General features: G+C 44.5%; 2 protein-coding genes across 7 annotated transcripts in view; one reads left to right on the forward strand and one right to left on the reverse strand.

Annotated features, from left to right (window-relative positions):
• The window catches only part of cep170aa (centrosomal protein 170Aa), a 70,078-nt gene extending 52,006 nt beyond the window's left edge, over window positions 1–18,072 (reverse strand). The window contains 2 exon segments of the mRNA XM_042066612.1: window positions 2,455–2,621; window positions 17,867–18,072. Of these exon segments, the coding sequence (XP_041922546.1) occupies window positions 2,455–2,559 (105 nt within the window). The 5' untranslated portion in view covers window positions 2,560–2,621; window positions 17,867–18,072.
• Window positions 18,073–18,404: 332 nt separating this feature from the next.
• The window catches only part of sdccag8 (SHH signaling and ciliogenesis regulator sdccag8), a 40,049-nt gene continuing 35,953 nt past the window's right edge, over window positions 18,405–22,500 (forward strand). For 5 of the 6 annotated variants that reach the window (XM_042066610.1, XM_042066607.1, XM_042066609.1 and 2 more), the window contains exons 1-8: window positions 18,405–18,615; window positions 18,908–19,060; window positions 19,346–19,428; window positions 19,653–19,769; window positions 20,178–20,291; window positions 21,345–21,449; window positions 21,711–21,775; window positions 22,159–22,350. In XM_042066610.1, the coding sequence (XP_041922544.1) occupies window positions 18,552–18,615; window positions 18,908–19,060; window positions 19,346–19,428; window positions 19,653–19,769; window positions 20,178–20,291; window positions 21,345–21,449; window positions 21,711–21,775; window positions 22,159–22,350 (893 nt within the window). In that variant the 5' untranslated portion in view covers window positions 18,405–18,551. The remainder of the gene's footprint in view (window positions 18,616–18,907; window positions 19,061–19,345; window positions 19,429–19,652; window positions 19,770–20,177; window positions 20,292–21,344; window positions 21,450–21,710; window positions 21,776–22,158; window positions 22,351–22,500) is intronic. The other variant, XM_042066606.1, reaches the window with a different exon arrangement.

Genomic DNA, 22,500 nt, shown 5'->3' on the forward strand with positions numbered 1-22,500 from the left:
CGAAGATCCAACTACAACTGAGGAGATGTCCTTAGACTGAGAAAGAAAGTTTTCGCTCAGTTTTATGTTAGGTCATTATCTTTGGGCGTAGGCCATCTTAATTACATTGCCAAACAGCAAGAATAACCCATCACATGCTGAAGAAGGTCTCAGAATTCCCCTATGGGCAAGCTCATATTGCCCTGGCTACTCCAAAGACACCCTTTGTTTTAACTAAAGGCCCTCAGGTTAGGAGAAGGTCAGAACATCCATAAGGGACTGTATTTACACAACAGTGTCTTGTGTTTTTTGCGCTTTGTGTATTTTTTGACATGATGACAGCCACACATTATTGCACTTTTAATTTCATTGCTGTGTGCATATGAGGAAGGGTGGCCTTTATCACATAGGTCACAGAGTAAAAAACATCCCACATCGCTTTGTATATGAGGAAGAGTGGCCTTTATCACATAGGTCACAGAGTAAAAAAACATTCCACATCTCACAACGTTTAAACTGATGAAAGAATAAAACAGAAGCAAACGTTCAAGCGTTGTGGGAAACCGCCTCCTCGGACCCTTGTGAGAAGTTTACTGTGTTTGTCTTTGCGGATTTGAACACACACACACCTCAGGCTTATGGCGGTTAATTTGGCCATGGATCTGATCCTGTTAATCCACTGTATCCTTGCAAGATCACTTCCAGAATATTCTACTGTGTGGGGATACGGCGCTATCCAGGAGTGCTCTTCAGGAGCTCAGTGCAAAGGATTACAGCTCTCTAGAGGTCAAAGGTCATGTTATGGGGAAAAAGAGAGCGCTGCCCATGTTAGTGTAATCCAATTAACCTGGAGTGGAGCGCTGCAGCAACACACAAACATACAGGGAGCTCATATAAGCTCCAATTAACCGCGCTGCCACAAGGCTTCTTCAAATAGGAATACGCTAAGAAAACAAAGAGGAATGCGCTAAGGAAACAGATAGGAATGTGCTTCCTTCTTCTTTTCTTCATTGATAAATAACGAAAATGCTGTTAAGACTTCATACCCTCGTGTTGTTTGGAAGGCACAGTTCATGCTGCTAACACCCTGCTCATACAATCTATTGTGTGTGTGCATTATTGCGTGTGTGTATTATTGCGTGTGTGCATTATTGCGTGTGTGTATTACTGCTTGCTCTACACCTGTTGCTATGTTTTCCCTGTCTTACAGTAAACAAAAAGCAAACAAATCTGTAATGTGACAAAACAAATGTTCATCATGCACAGGAGTGATGTATTGAGGCCCAACCACACCTTTCCTGCTCTGAGCAGTATTTAGCACGCTAAGGTCTATAACGGTAAATGCCTTCATGCGGTGTGATATTTGCCATCGTCCTATGACTGGCCGACTGTGAAATACAGTATGTCTCTCTGCCCCCCCCCCCCTGTGAAGCCACAGCATCTACTTCATTTAGCACTGAGACTCCAAGCTATCAAAATATAACCCGTGAGGTATGTGCCCCACTTTCTATTAATAGAGTCCCTGTGACTTCCCTCCAGTCTGCCAGGGCTGCATGAGACTAGCGACGCTGGGCTACGCTAACAGGTTCTCCTCAATACCACTGCTACAACCTCTCCTTCGCCTAAGCAACGTGTGTGGACTTAATGATTACACCTTTAAACATTTCTCATGCTATGTCTAGACAAAATTATACTTCATGAAATTCATGGAATTGTGTGCACATGTGTGTGTGTGTGTGTGTGTGTGTGTGTGTGCGCATGTGCATGTTTGTGCATGTGAGTTATGTGTATGTGTGTGTCCTTGTCTGTCTGTCTGGGCACCTGTGTGTGTGTGTGTGTGTGTGTGTGTGTGTGTGTGTGTGTGTGTGTGTGCATCTGCGCACCTCTCACACATCTGTAAGAGTAAAAGAGGACTCCCTGCTCCAGCACTAGCCCCTGTGCATCAGGCCAGTGGGCTGATGAGGTAACAGACTGCAGAGTGTAAGGGACCATGTGCTGCAATGGAGTCAAGCCAATCAGTGTGTGTGTGTGTGTGTGTGTGTGTGTGTGTGTGTGTGTGTGTGTGTGTGTGTGTGTGTGTGTTCAGCCAGCCACCCTCTCGGCCCCTCCTGCCCTTCAGGGGGAATACTATGGTGACCACAGATGGGCTATGATGAGATCACATGACTCTGATGCTCATTATGGTAACGAGCCTGAGGGGGAATGAAACTGATCCCCAACACCACACCACAGCACAGCACAGAACACACACACACACACACACACACAGACGCATGCACGCACACACACACACACACTTCTTCTCCTCCTCTCTCATGTAGGATGGAATGTGTGGAATGTGGCTCAGTCAGAGATACCACATGTCAAACAGGATGAAGTATACCAGGGTGTAGAAAGGAAATCTGTCCTAGATATAGTGTGTGTGTGTGTGTGTGTGTGTGTGTGTGTGTGTGTGTGTGTGTGTCCTGCGCTTACCTGCAGCATGAGCTCACAGTCGTCCCGGCCGACGAAGATCATCTCTCGTGGGAGGCGGTGCCGCGTGCCCCCGCTGCTCACCAGGAACCAGGAGGTGAGACTCATGACTGCTCCGCTACACAAGGGTCACCTCACACACACACACACACGCGGGCCGCTACGTCATCCTGGGAGAAGGAGGGAGAGAGAGAGAGAGAGAGAGCGAGAGTGAGAGAGAGAGAGAGAGAGAGACAAAAAGAATGAGTGGATGGGGAAAGAGATTGAGAAAGAATGACAGAGGAAGAAAAACAGAACATCTGTTAAATGATTGAATATGTGTGTACATGTGTGTGACTGTGTGTGTGTGTGTGTGTGTGTGTGTGTGTGTGTGTGTGTGTGTGTGTGTGTGTGTGTGTAAGACATGAGGCAGCAGGCAGCTAACGGTTGTTGTACTCGCCTGGGACTCTTCACTGCCTCCTCCCTCATTCATCCCTCCCCCCCTCTGTGTCTCCCTCCCTCCATCTCTCTCTCCCTCCCTCCTTCCCTTCCTCTCTCTCCCTCTCTCTCTCTCTCTTCCCATCCTCCCTCTTCCAACTCCCCTGATCATTGCCAGATGCTGGAGAGGAAGTGATGTAGGCACCTTGGCAGAGCTCGCTACTGTGAGCTGTTTTTTTTTTTTTTTTTTTAGTTTCCCTCCTTTTCATTTTCCTCCTCCCCTCATTTTGAGCTACTAAACAAATAAATAAATAAATAAATAAATAAACAAATAAATAAACAGATAAATAAACAAATAATTAAGCAAGTGTGTGAGCAAGTGAGTGACTGGATAAAAGAGGTCACATTCAACTGCTCCAGCTGTTGCTCAGATGTTGGCCAGTGGAACTGAGCAAGGCCAACATTCCTGACCTCTACAACCCAAAACACGCTCTTTCCCACTCTCTCTCTCTCTTTCCTAATGCTCTTCCCCACTCTCTCTCTCTCTTTCTTTCCTAATGCTCTTCCCCACTCTCTCATTCCCTCTCTCCCTCTCTCTTCCAGATGACCCACTAACACTTCTCCAGGCTCTAGCAGGCTACTGCAGTGATTCACACTATCACTCCTCCTCTGGTTCAGCTAGTGTTTGTAAACCGGCACATTCCAAGGTCTCGTTAGAGAGCATTTATCAACATCCCAGCAGGGATGCACTACATGGATTTCTCCATGCAAAAGCTGCTGCAGACTGAGTCCAGAGTGAAATAAAAAAGAGCAATGTTGCACAACACGCTCCCAAACAACAGAGTCGTTAGGCGCTCAGCACAGCAGAGTTCTGCAGAACCAGCAGATTGCCCAACCGAAACACACACACACACACACACACACTCTCACACACACACATAGATCATGGTCATCATTTTTTTTTTTTTAGTGCCAGAGACGAGCGCTTGCCAGAGAGGATTTCCAACGGACAGGAACTGGAGGGGGGTGGGGGAGTGTGTGTGTGGGGGAGTGTGGGGCTGTGCAAGACTGTTTTCATTCAAAACCAACCTATAAAACAGGCCGCTTCTCGGCACATGCAGACGATATGAAACATTGACTACCTAACCAGAGTGATCACGGGGCAGATGCTGTGCGCCATGACGGGTAGAACAGTGAGCGCCATGACGACACACACACACACATACACACACACACACACAGACACACACACACACACACACAGACACACACACACACACACACAGACACACACACACACACACACACACAAACACACAGACACACACATACACACACACACACACACACACAGACACACACACACACACACACACAGACACACACACACACACACACACACACAGACACACAGACACACACACACACACACACACACACACACACACACACAGACACACACACACACACACACACAGACACACACACACACACACACACACACACACACACACACACAGACACACACACACACACAGACACACACACACACACACACACACACACAGACACACACATACACACAGACACACACACACACACAGACACACACACACACACACACACACACACAGACACACACATACACACAGACACACACACACACACCATGACTGTTCAGTTTGCCTGCACTGGTGTCGGGCTCCACTCTTGAGAAGAACTGCATTAGTTCAGATATGTGGCAGATAAGGTAAGAAATGATCAATACCGGGAGGTCATAGACGAGGTGAACCTCGGAAGAAAGAAGAGGAGGATGAGAAAGAGGAGAGCAGGATGAGAAAGAGGAGAGCAGGATGAGAAAGAAGAGAGCGGAAAGGGGAGGGGGGTAAAGAGAGAATACAGAAGAGGAGAAGAAAAGCAGCAACGACAGCAGCAGAAAAGAGGGAAAAGGAACGTTTTGATTTGAAAAGCTGAGCGAGGCTTTCAGTTTCTACGATTCCTCCATCTGACTTTTGTGCCTGGAAACACACATAAATCATTAACATACGGCTAGCACTGAGACAACATCTGGCTGAAGAGAGGGCTGCACGTGTGAGTCTCAGAGGTGTGTGTGTGTGTGTCAGAGGTGTGTGTGTCTCAGAGGTGTGTGTGTCTCAGAAGTGTGCTTGTTCGAGCTGAAGCATCCCCTGAGATGGGAAACCTGGCTTCAGACAGTACAAATCCTACCATGTACCGGCATTGCTTCTACCTGTGAACATAAAACAGGTGATTTCACTAATTAGCTCATCTACCTAGCTGAAATGTTGAGCTAATAAGAATGAACGTTTTTTTTTTTTTTTTTATGAATGGTTGGAACAAATATATGGTACTGTAGGACTTTTACTTTCTGAAGCTGAGTTTCCCATTTCTGAGGGTCCCCTGTTTAAAGCTGCAGTTGGCAAGATTTTTTTGATCATATTCACTGAAACCGACACTATGCTCCGACAGAACAACATAAATCAGCCAGTTTTAGAAAAAAAATGCACTTCTACCTTCACCTAGAGCCTGTTATTTGTTTTGCAAAAATCCACAGCTCCCAGTTCTTCTGGTCCAATCAGAGCAGGGCTGTGTGAGATCTGACTGTCAATCACAGTCTGGTGCAGTCTAGTGCTCACTGACGAGCACAAACTCGATGAGAGGGTGCTCGGGTGGTAGTGGGGGAGGGGCATGGGAGTTGTAAGCATTCAAAATTTTGGCTAAGTCCCCTCAATCTGTCAGACTTGCTCACTGCAGCTTTAACTGCCCAGCCTCATCTGGGCCTCATCTGGGCCAGATCAGAGCCAGAGCCACTGCACTGTAAGATACAGTTTCTAGACGGGTCTAGAATGTGCCCTGCTGCACCCAAAACTTGTAAAATACTTACATTTTACAAGTGATATGGCAAGCATGTTACAGTGTGTTCTTCTAAAGAGGTCACTCATTGGACCACTACCTCTGTCTCCTCCTCTCTCTAGGCATTTACATTGACATTTACATCTTGATACATTTACATTATGATATCTTTATCCAGCAACTTACAAGTGGAACAACGTTTAAGATACTAAGAGATGTATCCATACAGGGGTCACAGAGAAATGCATTTGAGCGAACTATTCAAATCAGAGTATGTCAACATTTGGTTAGCCTGGGTAACTTACTTACTTAAAGCTTTTATTGTCCCCTAAGGGCGATTTGGTTTGCAGCAAGACATCCATAGACAACATAGGACAAAAAGTACAACATGACAACATGAACACCCAATGGGTGAAGAAAACATACATGCCGATAAGCAGTGCAGTGTGTATACAGGTATGCTGATAAGCATCCCTGCATGACATATCCATGTAAATAATGATAATAATAATAAATAGTATGTATCAAATAAATGAAACACTTTCTGCTCTCCATGGAGTACCTTCATACAGCAGGAAGTCATACCTCACACTGTGCACCAAAAACACCATGATGTCAGCCCAGAGCTCCAAAATCTGAGTTCAATAGAGAAATGGCACTGGGAACAAATGAAGGTCTATATCTATTGGTTTTAACTACAGGGAATCTGAAGCGTGACTTAGAAGGTAGCAACTGAAACTCAGGGTGAAGAGGATGACCATTTGCTGATAAAATAGATTCTGCCTTTTTTTTTGACAAATCTACTGTACAGGTCTGATAGGCTGCTTTGCTTGGCACCTATGATTTTGCCACTGACCTTCACTATTTTGGCGAGTGAGGCTTTATCCTTTACATTCAGATTTCCATACCAGCATATTATAGAAAAAGATAAAACAGATTCAATGTATGATTTATAAAATATTCTCATAATGGTTTTATCCACATTGAATTTTGCCATTTTACGGAGGCAGAAGAGTCACTGTTGGCCTTTCTTGCAGATATTCTCTATGTTAAGATTAAAATTTAGTCTGTCATCGATTATGCTTCCCAGGTATTTATATGAGCCCACTACCTCTACAGAAGGATTTTTATGATTAGGATAATTGAAGTAATTAAATTGCAACACATTTACATCAGACAGCCGTAGGAAAACAGCATTGAGATAGTTGAGTTTAAAAAGTGGTCCTGTATTCTGTAACAAAAATATTGACAAATTTAGATAATCTGAATAAACAAACCTTAAAAGAGTGCAGCATTTCACATAATAGAACATAAAGATTTTTAAGCGACAGAAAAATGTCATCCGAGTAGTGTGTAAGTAATGTAAGAGTTGTGTGTTAGTAATTCTCTTGAGAGTATTCAGACTAAACTATTTCTTTATTTTCCTGCTTTTTAATGGCTTTCTGACATGCCAGAATATACAGAATCCCATTTTACACTTATCATCCACCCAGACAGTGCTGTCCTTCCATTCCACCTCAAAACCTCCAGCACCTCTGCCACAAGTTCATATGGCGTCTGCATACCACGTCTACACACACACACACACACACACACACACACACACACAAAGATGCCTGACCACAATCTCAGCCCACATACCAGAGAGAAATAAAAAAAAGACATTGGACAGTGTGAGGACAGAAGGCTGGAATGGCACCATCCTTGAGGCGCAATTAAGTCTGGGGAGAAGTGTGTGTGTGGAGGGGGTGTTCTGGGACAGTGGTAGAAATAAAGTATTATTTCCAGCTACTTGCTATGTACTGCAATAAATATGTTAATATAATACGCTCATACGGCCACAGAACATCTGATCCTGGGCGCTGTGCCACTCCAACATTCTTTTCTTAGCGGGGCGCTAGCTGACCTGGCCGGGGATCTGGTTTTAGGGGGATAAGGATTAAGGATGAGGAGGATAAGGTTCGACTTAACTTTTTTAGCTTTGACTGAGAAAGTCACCGAACGACGGCAAGAGATTGGGATAATTAGATGTTGATGACTAAATACATCCTGAAACAAAACAGAGAGAGAAAGGAAGGAGGGCACACGGCACAATATGGAGCTGAGAACATAACGCAGAAGAATGATGGTGGAGTGTTAAGTGAAGACAAACAAAAGGAAAAGAAAGAAGAATCTGTTTAGCTCCAAGCTCCTATACTGCACCTACACACACACACACACACACACACACATCAGCCCCAGCATAGTCAGGCGCTGAGAATCAGCCCAGTGTGGCACAACAAAGTCAAACTCATAAGGCATTAGGCATCTCTCTCTCTCACACAAACATGCAAACCCAAAAACCCAAACACATACTCACACACACATGAAAGTGCTCCCCAGCTGAAAGGGGTGTGGCATACGGCTCTAGCTTCCTTTGGGCACACATGCTGCTAACCTATTCCAGAGGAGCAGCCACACAGTCCTCCTTCATTAAAATGAGTCACCACCCACTAGACCTGCAGTGGGCACTGCCACTTCCTGCATGTGTGAGCGTGTGGCTCTATATGTGTGTGTGTGTGTGTGTGTGTGTGTGTGTACATTTATGTGTGTGTGTGTGTGTGTGAAAGTTGAGTGCGTAATTATGTTTCATGACAGCGTAAGTGTGTGTGTGCATGTGTTGGTGCTTCTGTACGGGTATGTGGGTGAAGGGTGAGTGTCCCAAAGCAGTAGAGTAATGAACACGTTATGTTGTTGTGTTGCCCTAGAGCTCTGCTGTGTGTATTTATGTGTGTGTGTGTGTGTGTGTGTGTGTTCCACAGCAGTAGAGTAATGAACGTGTTGTGTTGTTGTCCGTGAGACTCCACATCAGTATGAAGTGGAGGCCAAAATTTGAAGAATCCGACCATGAAAAGACTAACATGGCAAAATGGGATTTCACCCATCAGTCTCCCCCCCCCCCCCCCCCACTCCTTCTCCCCCCCTCCTCTCTGCGCTCACTCTTGGACAGCACTGGACAAACTGGGATTGTTCCGAGTTGACTAGGCATGCTTTGTAAGCCAGAGGAAGTAGGCCCTCACACTTCCTGCCCCCCTGTCCTCCTCGCTCATCTTTTGAAAGCGCTGTCCTGCGGAGGCGCAAAGCTGGACTGCCCCCCCCACTGACTGGCTGACTGCTCTTCTGTGGAGATGGACAATGTGCTACGGTTTCTACAGTTACAACGGCCTCAATGGACCCTGACTGAGGCAGTTAGTGTATCAGGAGCTGCTGTTGCTGACTCATACCCTGGCAGTGAACTACAGAGAGAACGAGGTTTTGTTGGCTCAGGATAGCAGAGCATTCCTCCGCTGTGTATGAATGCGTGTGTGTGTGTGTGTGTGCGTATGTGTGTGTGTTTGTAAATCCAGGCGAGACAAAAAGTGTGTGTGTTTGTATGTGTGAGAGAAAATGTGTGTGAAATGACCAGCAGCCAATGTAGACCAACAAAACTCTGAGGCTAAGCTAGGCTACTTGTCCAAAACTGGTGCCAAGTGTCAAAACTGCAGTTTTGGAGTTCATATGCAGGACAACTGCTGTTTTTCCCCCATAACATGCAGTATTTTGGACATGAAAAGCATAGTACTTCAGACAAACGGCACTACTGCCGTTTCTAGTTTAATAACTGCAGTTATTGAAGGTCCTGTATTGCACACACAGTGCGCTAGGCTAATTTCCTGTATTGTACACACACTGCGCTAGGCTGTATTGCACACACAGTGCGCTAGGCTAAGGTCCTGTATTGCACACACAGTGCGCTAGGCTAAGGTCCCGTATTGTACACACAGTGCGCTAGGCTAAGGTCCTGTTTTGCACACACAGTGCGCTAGGCTAAGGTCCTGTATTGCGCTAGGCTAAGGTCCTGTATTGTGCTAGGCTAAGGTCCTGTATTGTACACACAGTGCGCTAGGCTAAGGTCCTGTATTGCACAGACAGTGTGCTAGGCTAAGGTCCTGTTTTGCACACACAGTGCGCTAGGCTAAGGTCCTGTTTTGCACACACAGTGCGCTAAGCTAAGGTCCTGTATTGCACACACAGTGCGCTAGGCTAAGGTCCTGTTTTACACACACAGTGCGCTAGGCTAAGGTCCTGTTTTACACACACAGTGCGCTAGGCTAAGGTCCTGTATTGCACACAGAGTGGCTGCTGTCCATTCCTGCTGCCACACTTACTTACTTACTCTCCCTTGGCCTCCTAGCTTCAGCAGCTGTGTGTGAAATCTACACACATGCTCATCCAGTTAGAAACGAGAAGCAATTGGATCAAACGGGGAACTGAATAGTGTTTGACCTTTGTATCCATTACAGAGTCAACCCTTTGACATTTCCTCTGTTTGAAAGCATTGCGGACTTCTCTAGTGAGTGAGGACATTGCAGCTCCTCTAGCGAGTGAGGACATTGCGGCTCCTCTAGTGAGTGAGGACAGAGTGAGGACATTGCAGACTCCTCTAGTGAGTGAGGACATTGCACTCCTCTAGTTAGTGAGGACATTGCGGCTCCTCTAGTGAGTGAGGACAGAGTGAGGACATTGCAGACTCTTCTAGTGAGTGAGGACATTGCACTCCTCTAGTTAGTGAGGACATTGCGGCTCCTCTAGTGAGTGACGACATTGCAGACCTCTAGTGAGTAAGGACATTGCAGACTCCTCTAGTGAGTGAGGACATTGCGGCTCCTCTAGTGAGTGAGGACATTGCGGCTCTTCTAGTGAGTAAGGACAGAGTGAGGACATTGCGGCTCCTCTAGTGAGTGAGGACATTGCGGCTCCTCTAGCGAGTGAGGACATTGCAGACTCCTCTAGTGAGTGAGGACAAAGTGAGGACATTGCGGCTCCTCTAGTGAGTGAGGACATTGCGGCTCCTCTAGCGAGTGAGGACATTGCGGCTCCTCTAGTGAGTGAGGACATTGCAGACTCCTCCCTGCAGTGGTGCAGCTGGACAGATGATGCAACTGCTGTGCAAGTGTCCGTCCCAGAGCAGTGCTAACTCAGCCGGGACAAGCGCTCCCTCCCATCTCACTCTTCCACACACACACACACACACACACACACACATACTGTACATACTCAGGCAGACTTGATCAGATAAAGACATGCAATATCCTTCAATCTTGCCTCTCGCTATAACGGTGCAACCGTGCCCCTCACGTCTCTCTCTTTCTCGCAAGACACACACACACACACACACAGTGAGCTGTCTTACAGGCTCTCCTGCAATGCTCTGAGATGTCTGAAAGTTTGGTTACCTTGGCCTAGCATCTCTGCTATGATGTCCCGTGATGGTTGGAGGCTACTTGGCTACTTACGCCACAGCTCTTCTGCTTTAATTAAAGCTCTTCTGCTTTAGTCCAGGATGGCATTGTGTGTGGACTCAGATTGTACTCTTCCCCTTTGTCATCTTCTCACCAGCCACAAACGTGTGCATTGAATTCGGCTGTAGCCCACATTTGAAGATGGCGCTGGACTCAGCTTCGGTCTAATGTTCTACACTGAGCCGACGCAGCCTCCTGGGGCCTCCTGCTGTCTACAGGAGTGAACGTCCTTTGGCTGTCTCCAAGGTCGCAGCGTAGGAATGCAGAGAGAAATTTAGGCTGCCAAAGACCTTTATTTAATCATTCTTATTTAATGTATCTCACAGTTCATGAACTGGAGAGGCGTGACACACGCCTGTGCAGTGCTGTGCCCGAAATAAAACTCTAAAATGATAAATAAATAAAATCTCTTCATACAAGTAGGAATTCTCGATTATTTTAGTTACAACAGCAACAACAACTTATATTTGTATAGCGCTTTATAAGACACCGAATGTGCTTTACGGTGAAAGGGGAACCTCACCACCACCAATGTTCAGTATTACCATCTCTATGACTCTCAAAGGAGAATCATTCCTCAGACATATCAAGGACAGACAAGTCATGGTCACTGACATCCCACCCCACAATAACTAATTTCAGGGATGCATATCAATGGGGAAAAAAAAAAACATTTACGGGATATTTTATATAATTTGCAGGCATCAGAGAGCCACTAATATGGGAGACACTGCATGAGTGACTCAGAAATGACTTCTGACCTCAATGAGTATTCACTATGTGTAAGTAAGTCTGCGTCTGTCTGCAGCAGACATCTCTATTCACTACCATTAAAAGCCATTATCAACCCACCTAATGAATCTGCAGTTCCAAATAGATCTGGGGCAGGGGGGGGGTCAGGCTGCCAAAGAATTCGCCATCATTCCCAAGTTCAAAGCTTCTGATTTGTGGAATAGTAATGGGGGGGGGGGGGGCTGATTAGGTGACCTAGGTAACAAAGGAAATCATCTCCAACCTTTTTAAAAATGCATGGAGATTTAAATCTTGGTGGGAGATTTTGGAAGATAGAGAAAAGCGCTAAGCCAGAGGGGAAGAGAGGAGCTAGAGAGAGAGAGAGAAAGAAAGAAGAGAGAGAGAGAGAGAGAGAGAGAGAGAGAGAGAGAGAGAGAGAGAGAGAGAGAGCTGAATATGTCTCAGAGATACTACAGCTCCTGTCTTTGTCTGAGCAGGCAGACAATTGACTTTGACGTCTGCACCAAGATGGCCTAGTTTCTCTTTATTCCCTTGTGCAGCCTGTAGTATAAAAGCTCAGAGTGCCATTCAGCTTTATTTTGCATATGCAACCCAAACACAAACACACCTCATCACACTCCTAGAGAGTATTTCTTTTTTAAGTGTCAACACACCAAACAATGATGCGCAGAGACGCCAGTTCAGACTGAGGAAAAAAAAAAAAAATGGCATGCATTTTAAAGCGACACTCTAAAGATAACCTCCCTGAAAACTGTGATGTCACCCTGAGAGGCTTTTAAAATAGTCCCTCCTATGAAGGTTTTGCACTGAGATATTTTTGTACTATTTCACAATTCAGAAGAACCCCTGAGGGAAGGCAGCCGTTGCAACAGAGAGAACAATGGCTGCCACTGCCAGTCGCAGGGAGACTTCCTCCATCTCCTGAATTTCAGCCCTGCTGTTGGCTGACCGACAGACCTGCTTCTGAAAAGGCCCAGAAAACATCCAATCGCCACAAAGAGAGCTAACTAAACACAGTGGCCTAGAAACCAACCATACACTTAATGCAGAAAACTATACTTCCGTGAACATACTTTGCTGAATATAATCACTTACGTCTTGGCATCCTTTGTTTGTTGTCCTTAACTTTTCCATTGCTTGAAATATGTTCCGGCTATCAGGATGACAAAAGGCTTCATGCACCGTTAAACCACGCCATCATCAGCTTCCCATATGGTGCGGTCTGAATCAGCCAATGTCTCACCAATCACTGCATATCTATTACTAATTAGCTACACTTTAATAGAGTCTGGGGCATTATTTCCTGTGAGATTTGTCTCCAAAAAAATATAAAGATGGCAGAAACATGAATCGATTTGTACCGATGCAAATCTAAAGGTATTTTCTCGCCACATTGTCCCCTACTGTGCAATAATTAAGCACATGAATCTCCTCATGTGGCCAGAAAACACTCAGGATAGTGACTCTTTTTTGGGATAGTGATAGTGGGATAGTGAGATAGTGGGATAGTGAGAAACGTAATTTCGATCTCTTTGTATGTCTGGAACATGTGAAGAAATTGACAATAAAGCTGACTTTGACTTTGACTTTTTTCATACACATTATATTTATCATGGGCATTACCAAAATAAATCATATTAAATCAAACTAATCAAAACGGAGATATCAGACAAGATACTATTGTAATAATGAATTATGTTGAATCATGAATAATGTCATATAATGGTAATTTAACCTTTGCTGTTGTTGTTTAGCAACTAAGTAACTGTACAAAAGTAGTGTATAAGTCAATTAGCCCTAAATTTAAATAGCAACTCAGTCTATATTGGACCATCCAAGAATCTAGTTTTTGCATTTTTCACTGTCAAAAGAGTGTCCAAACTTTTGTTATAAACACAGAATATGTAGTTTATAATAGTTATAATTTATATATAACTCTTAAATGCCAGAGTGTGCAATTAACATAAATAGGAGGAGCTGGGACATAAATGAAGTGCTGTTTTTGGTTTTCTGATTGTGAATCCAAACGTGTGCTTTGCTGAGGTCTGGCCACCCCTGCTGATAGCAGTCTGGGTGAATAGGAGTGGAGTGGCAACATAAGCAAATCTGTGGGAGCAGCAAAAAAAGACCATATGGCGCAACACCCACAGAACACAGCACAAGACAGCCTGCTCATCAAAATCTATATAAGAACACATGGTGCCTAAAACAAACCCCCTCAACTAATCCATCCTTTAATGCAGGGGCTTACATTAATGTATAGATTCCATCTCCAGTGTGGTGATAGAATAGCATGTTTATCGACCCGCATGGATCACATGTGACCTAATATGTAAATGAGCACTGACCACGTGTCAACATGCATGCACGCTCGGTGGGAAGGGAGCTCGTTACTGAATACTATACTAAGGAAGTTGTTTTAGCGCCTCTGAAGTCTGCATGGTGGTGTGACATGTTCTCTTGGAAGGAGTCCCTATTGGGCAGCCATGTGGCAATGGCCCTGAGGAACACCCGCGCCGGCGGGCGCATCATGGGCGCCACACTAACCTACATTGTGCTTTTTGCCAAAACATGTCCTCCGAAGGCTGCTCCCTCCACCCACACATTTCTGCCAAACGCATCAACACATATAAGTCCATTAGTGAAGCTCTCTACATACCCAGACGAATGGTCTAACCCTCGTTATTTTATGACCTTTCTAGCTTGCATATCTTTGTCTGCTTTTTTTACCCCCCATCCCTCAACATCATTTCATACTGTCTTGTGGGACTATACTAAGTCCATTAACCATTTTATTCTTTTTCCCTCCCCCAGACGTATTCCATTTGCGTGTATATATCATTTCAGTGTATACATTGTAATAGCTTCTATACTCTCTGCTTATCACTATAGCTTCTATCTATACTCTCTACTGGTTCGGACCTTTAGCATGGACCAAAGCTTTCTCGGTCACTTCCTACTTCTACAGTATCCCACTTACTAATGCAGCAAGCATGTGTGACCCCTCAGCTAGATTAGCGGCATGTGTGTCCTACTGTGCGGGGGTAGGAGTGGGCAGCTATTCGCTCTGTCCCGAGCGTGACCTCACACTACTGTGTCTGCACGCAGGAAGTAGACATCTGGATCGATCCGGACACCAACCAGTTCAGCTGGTTGCTTCATTCAGGATCAGATCACACCCACTATACAGCTATTCACCCCCCCCCCCCCCCTACATCGTAAATGGATAATTACAAAGCTATAGTTAACACTGATGTTAAAATAGACCTATACTATTCACATTTACAGCATGATTGATAAAGAATGCTACATAAGCTTAAAACCATTTTTTAATTTTCAGTAATAATGAGCACTTTTTCCAAATGCTTCACACAATATATGGCCTATAACCATAGAATCAGTCAACTGAAACCGTTCAGAGGTTCCCTGTACATGTAATGAGTCTGAATGTATGTCACATGCCTGCAGACTGATGTAATCCGGCTCCTGTAAACAACCGTATCACACAGGCCCTGACACCAGGAAGCACTCCGGAGGGAGGACCCTGAGAGGCGGACCATCACAGGAAGTGATGCCGTGGTCTGATTAATTATTTATCATCAGGATCACCAAAGCCTGAAGACAAAAAAAAATGCACTCCCTTCCTCCACACTCTCTCTTTCTTCACACTGTCTGGTTCGTTCTCCTTTTTCTATCACTTTCTATCACAATCAGGCTCCCTAAACCTTAACTTCTGCTTTTTAATCTTCCTTCTGTGGTTATTTGCTCATAGCCAATCTCTCTGGTGCTTTTACTTACATGCCTATTTCACTCCTGGACTTACAGTTGTTTAATGGCATGGATAAATTGTGAATGATGACAATGATATTTCATGTTATGAACAGTAGACTACACTACTCAACCAATGAAGAAACACGACACCCTCTGTGTTCACAAAAGCAATGGTGATATGCCATGAACCACCCCTTTGAAGTTAATGGTCTTTGTAGAATAAAAATAAATGTTGTTGCTGGAAAAAAATAACAAAAGCATCCAGTGGCAGTGCTAAAAATTCACTCAAATAAAACATACATGGAAAACGGCGGGGGGAAATATCGTTACACCCAAAACGACTGTGTGTGTGTGACATTTGTAGACTCGCCCTATGATGCTGTTTCATAACCCTCTCTGACTCTACAAAACAGGGACTATGTGATCCCTCCCTGGGCTAGACAAATGAGACACTCGAGGCAGGAGAAAATTATCTGAAAAACAACTTCATACTTTCTCAGCTGGATCACATATCATAGGCTACTCTTTTTTTAACAGGCTACAAAGTAATTTTACAGGGCAAAATGAAAGCTCATGTTGTTGGCTTGTTGTAGTGTGGGCCATTGTTCTTCAGAACAATATGCCTTATAGAGAACTTAGCTTCCTGTTGGCATGGAAAGGCCTATGGTAAGACTCCTGTCCTGTGTCAACAAATAATGTGACAGAACTAAACCGGTAATTTTCTCACCTCTGAAGTAGGCCTAATGACTACTCTCATTAAAGAGCGAAAAAAAGATCAATGCTACACATAGTGGACAAGTGAATCTGTCCAGAAACCCCAAAAGCAGATTTCCAAAAAATGCAGTTGTGGTCAAAGACTGCGGCTGGGAGGAGGGAGAGCTCTGTCTACGATTAACAGTGGCACGCGGCCCAGAAGTCGAGTTGCTTGGAGGAGGAGACTGCGCTCCTAGAGAAAGAGCCCTTTAGGCTATTCCATCCCGCTACTTTGTTCAATCTAAACAACGGTCAAACGCCCTGTAGACAGAAATGGGAGTTTGAGCATGACATACAGTCGTTCAAAATTAGATTTGGAGTGCCAAGAACCAAAATGACATGTCGTCGTAGACATGCCCGCAGTCACTGCCATTCTCTTGATTCCCGTACAATCTATCATTATAAAGTGGCAACAAAACTTGAACAAATGACCGACGATGTTCCAATTAGCCTATCCAGCAGTTAGGCGGCAAGGAGATCACTGCTGCAATCCTAGAAGCAGACGTATCATTTGGCATAAGGTGAAGAGGGAGTGCAGTCTATTCTCTGACCTTACCCACTCCACTCGCCCTGATTTTTCTGCATTTGCGATTTCAGATCAAAATATCTTTATAGATATTTATCAGGCTTTGCAGATCCTAACCATAGCCTAAGCAACACACTTTCCAGTCGCTATCCGCCCCAAATTTTGAAGCAGTTGGAAAATGATCAATGATAGCATGCTAGCCCCCTACTCCATCAAAACAAAGCACCCTTGCTCTACCCCGACCATGCGATCAATTGTGGTCCATTTCCATCAGCTTGTCTTTCGAAGGACCATTTTGACCGATTAACCTACTTCCATGTGTTTCCACAGGATGCGCAGGCTATACGTGCATTTTTATGATCCTCGTGATTCGATGGAGCCTTTGTCAAGGATGGGGTTTTGGACTCTGAAAGAAGCCGGCTTCTGAGCACAGTGAAGAAAGACTCAGCAAATCAAATGCATGTCTGTTCATCTAGTTTAAAATATAAAACACTTTTCATTACCTGGTGTAAATGATCGTTAGTTGCCTATAAGTCTGCCGTTTCATTACAAAGCGGCAAACTGATTCATTCGAGGCTGGCTAATTGTTTTAGGATTTGCTATGTTACAATGCAATAATTGAGGCTACAGTGTAGGCGAGCTGTCATGAATAGCGATTGCTTCTGCAGACGACTGACAATACACACTTTTGTTACCTTGTAGCAAAGCACCATGTTGTTGACATGGCAGGATGTATGCTACATTTCTGAGACATGGAATCCTTTCTCTAAGTAGAATTGCATGCACAAACGAAATGTGTTCAAATGTCCATAAATAAACTGACCAGACAAGCATGACATACTTTTTGCTTGTGAAGTGATATAAAAGATTTTGAAAAACATGTCACTGCCACAACGGATGAGTCGAGTTGCCACTTTGTGTGTAGCTAACCTCCCTGATGTGGATGTTCCAAATTCAAGAAGCACTATAAATGTTTCATCAAAACATTTTTTATTGTACTCACCCCTCTTTTCCAAAGAAATATCCTTGCTTTTGCTCGGCTGTAAGCTATATCCAACGTGTCCACAATGCCCAACCCAGTCCTACTGTTACTGAGCGTCGGTCTGGTAATTGTCTCAGTTGCCCAGCAATAACGTTATTCCTAGCGAATAGCGGTGACTGCGAGCAAGCTAGATTGAGGCTAGGACATCCCTACCGCCTGCGTCTGCACTTCCAACACGGCCATATGGGCGTGTATTCGCGTTGTGATTGGCATGCAACGTCGCCTAAAAAATAAGCCTACATTCAGTCGAATAATTTAAAGAAATATTATCAGCCTACCAAATAAAAACTATAAGTCATTTTTTCGAATTTTACATCTACGTGTTTTTGAAAGTATTTTCTCAAAATATTTCCACATTTGAAAGCCTACCTCGCGTTCATTGCAGTTGATTCGGATCTGTGACTTGTAGTTCCTTATCCCCCCTCTTGAGCTGATGATGCCCGACAAAGAGACACTCCAAGAACTTCAAATCCCACAAATCCATGTTACGTTTACGGAAGTGCATGTGTAGTTACGTTGCAACCGTTGAGCAGCGTCTGAGTGGCAAAGCAAAGCAGACTCTGCTCAGCACTTAAGTATTTCACCTTGAGATAAAGGCATTAACACAAAAGGGTATATATACTACTTTCCATAACGTTAGTCTACTATGAAGCCATCTCCCGATTCAGACGAAGATGAGGAGTTGGGAGCGTATCAGAGGAAACTGCGAGGTGATGACAGGCTGGCTATCGATAGCACACTCAAAACAGTTTGATTGCCATCTGCTTGGTAACTGCAAACTGGTGAAACTTCATACCCTGCGCATTAATAATGTATACACGAAACATGCGTGCAGACAGTACGCACGTTAATTAGCAAAAGTCGCTATAATCACTTCTAATTATGGATGAATGATAAACGATACAAGATACAAACACGAAACAAAGATAACACGATTTCGCAGTTAGTCTACTTTTGTGCCAGTCACTGATTGCAAAAACTCCAAATTGCTTGACTTCACAGAAAAAGCTAACCGCAGCATCCAGCAACTCAGCACTGTATTGGACCGAAGTTCCGAGTCGGAGGAAGTGGTGGTAGTGGACAGACAGGCAAACTCAGATGCAGACCACAGTGTTGACGATTCATCGCATCAACAACTCCAGGAGAGCGAAGCAGGTAGCCTACAGGCAAACAAACGTAGACCTACCGCAACTACTACAGTGAATTGCTGCTACAGGAGATAACATTGAATATTACATCTAGGCCTATCTATCTGTCTGTCTATCTATCTAGCTGTCTGGCTGGCTGTCTGTCTGTCTATACATCTATATGTTTATCTATATCTATTGCTTTGTCTTTGGTACGATTTCTCCTACTTAGGCCTAGTTGTTCTATATTGCTCCGTAGTCCTTGAGAAACAAGAATTTATTCAAGGCTCAACCCTCTGCTCTTTGGTTGCAGTATCTCAGTTGCGGTCACTTCTGCAAAAACAGCCAAGAGAAGCAGTCAATATCACGCCATCGAAAAGAAAATCAACGCCCAAGGTACTGGGACATCTTTTCTCAATCCTTTAATTGATGTGTCAGAGGTCGGAGTTCAGTTGGTCCTCCTAAGTCCATTATATAGATGACAATTGATTAGGGAATTGTAATCCCTCTGCTAAGGCCTTGGCGAGTAACTAATAAACATACATTTGAGTTGTGTGCCTATGCTCAGTCTTCGTCGACAATAACTGACTGTCTTTCTTTAACTTTTGCCCACTGTTCAGCAGAAGTCTCCTGAGGAGTTGAAAGGCAGCTTGCCTGCCATGCAGGATCTAGTGCCCATCATTCACAAGCAGTCTGATTACATTCGGCAGCTGGAGGCTGAGGTCAACTTCTGTAAGGTGTGTTTGATGGCTGATTGGGGTTGGCTGTTGAGAGATGGCCAGTCATAAAGTCCCGAGAGGGATGTCTGGTTTCTTTGCTACTGTGGGTGCTGTGTAAAACATACCCGTACAGAGAGCATGGCTGAAGCTGTATTATGGTATTACCGGTAATGGTTAATGATATGATTTAATTTGAAGATTTCATTACACAGTGTATTAAATTAAGTGGATTCAGTTGTGGACCATTCTGACTTATGCATAGACATATTTACACACCATAGTTGATCTGAATCGTTTAATTATCACAAAGCAAGTCAGCCTGGGTGCCTATTTCTATGTCTCTTCATTGCTTCCTCTCTCTCTCTCTCTCTCTCTCTTTCTTTCTCTGTGTGCATCGTCTGTGTGTGTTTGTGTGTGTGTTTGCAGGAGGAGCTTGTGGGCATGAAACAGAGGGTGCGGGTGGTGATTGTTGAGAATGAGAGGCTACACGAGGAACTCAAATGCAAAGTAGTTGAAGAGACGCTGATGGACCACAGCACAGTGAGTAGTCTACTGAGGGACCACACCATCTCAGATAGCACACTGAGTAGCCTACTAAGGGACCACTCCATCTCAGATAGCACACTGAGTAGCCTACTAAGGGACCACTCCATCTCAGATAGCACACTGAGTAGCCTACTAAGGGACCAAAGCACAGTGAGTAGCCTACTAAGGGACCATAGCACAGTGAGTAACTAGCCTACTAAGGGACCAAAGCACAGTGAGTAGCCTACTAAGGGACCATAGCACAGTGAGTAACTAGCCTACTAAGGGACCATAGCACAGTGAGTAACTAGCCTACTGAGAGACCATAGCACAGTGAGTAACTAGCCTACTGAGGGACCATAGCACAGTGAGTAACTAGCCTACTGAGAGACCATAGCACAGTGAGTAACTAGCCTACTGAGGGACCATAGCACAGTGAGTAACTAGCCTACTGATGGACCATAGTATCACTAGCCTACTGAGGGACCATAGCACAGTGAGTAACTAGCCTACTGATGGACCATAGCACAGTGAGTAACTAGCCTACTGAGACAGTGCCCGTGGAATCATGTCCACATGTGCCACTGTAAAGTCCTGATTTTCCCAGCTTGCCTGCTGGCCAAGTCAATGCTCTGTTTTGCTTGCCCGGTCATGAGATTTGGTTGCCATTTTTTCAAAATTGTCTGCCTATCCTACAATATAATATTTAATATTTATATTTATAATAATATAAAATAACTCACAATGTATGCATATATGCACACTATACCATATTTTACAATATAATATTTATATTTATAATAATATAAAATAACTTACAATGTATGCATATATGCACAATATACCGTATGCTTGACCTGGGTGTCTAAAAATACACAGTCGAACACAAACTTTTTAATTGTATTGTATTGTATTTTAATCTAGACTGATTTACCGTTGTCTTTGTGTTTGTTGTCAATTTGAGGTCGTTTGCCTTTGTTTTTTGGGTCGCCATGGTCAGCTGAATTGTAGCAACATTCATATTTGCTTAATTGATAGCAGCATGATTGTGCTGGTGTCTTGCTGCAGATGAATCCTGTGGCCCAGTTGAGTAGTCCAGAACGGGCCATGAAGCCCAAACCCACCCCCAGAACCCCCCACCCCGCAGAGGACAACAAGTGGAGGAGAGAGCTGGTATGGGCCATCACATGCACATGGAACATGCTGTGGAGATGAGGATTTAAACATACATTTAAACACCTTACATTCTCTCTCTCTGTGTGTGTTTGTGTGTGTGTTTTGTGTGTGTGTGTGTGTGTGTGTGTGTGTGTGTGTGTTTTGAGTGTGTGTGTGTTTTGTTTGTGTGTGTGTGTGTGTGTGTGCGTGTGTGCGTGTGTGTTTTGAGTGTGTGTGTGTGTGTGTGTGTGTGTGTGTGTGTGTGTGTGTGTGCATTAGGACCAGCTTAAGACTCTCTATCAGGCTCAGTTGCAGACCCTGGAGGCACAGGTGATGGCTCTGAAGTAAGTGTGACCTGTTTGACCTTGGGCTTTAAAGCAGGGATCTTCTGGATTCTTGTGTGCAGCACACTAACCACAAGGTTAAACAGCCAGGTTTAAGTTCGGGTGTTTGGAAGGGTGAAGGTACACGCGCACGCACACACACACACACACACACACACACACACACACACACACACACAGTAAGGATTATTAATGTCCTCATTTTATTAGTGTCCTGTGTACACATAATTACACAGACGTCTGCTCATTTGCTCTCTGTCTGTAAATGTAAACGTCTTTTTTGGTGAAAATAATCTGCCGCATTATGTCCTATTCTGTACACACAATGTCACAGCCCTAAGATTATGCCAGGTGCAGATAACCTTTGACCTCTGTGTCACCAGGAAGGACTTGGCGACAGCCCAGAGGGAGAGTGAGGAGGTCAAAGGTCGCCTGCGCCACCGCGAGGCCATGATGGCGGCGTCGGCAGGTCAGCCCCAGGTGGGGGGGCTGTGTTTGCGTTGTGTCCAACATGAGGCGGTTCTGGCAGAGACACACACCAACGTACACACGCATGCCATTGAGAGGATCACCAAGTGAGAATCAATCGCCAACATTTCATATTGTTCAGATGAGCAAATACTGATTATTGTAGCCTTTCTTTTGTGTGCGTGTTGTGGGTATGTGTGTCATGTGCCTTTTTAAATACATGTTTAGAATGTTTTATGTATGCCGATCATGGTAGT

The sequence above is a fragment of the Alosa sapidissima genome, chromosome 16, assembly GCF_018492685.1.
Source record: "Alosa sapidissima isolate fAloSap1 chromosome 16, fAloSap1.pri, whole genome shotgun sequence".
NCBI classification, from domain to species: Eukaryota; Metazoa; Chordata; class Actinopteri; order Clupeiformes; family Clupeidae; genus Alosa; species Alosa sapidissima.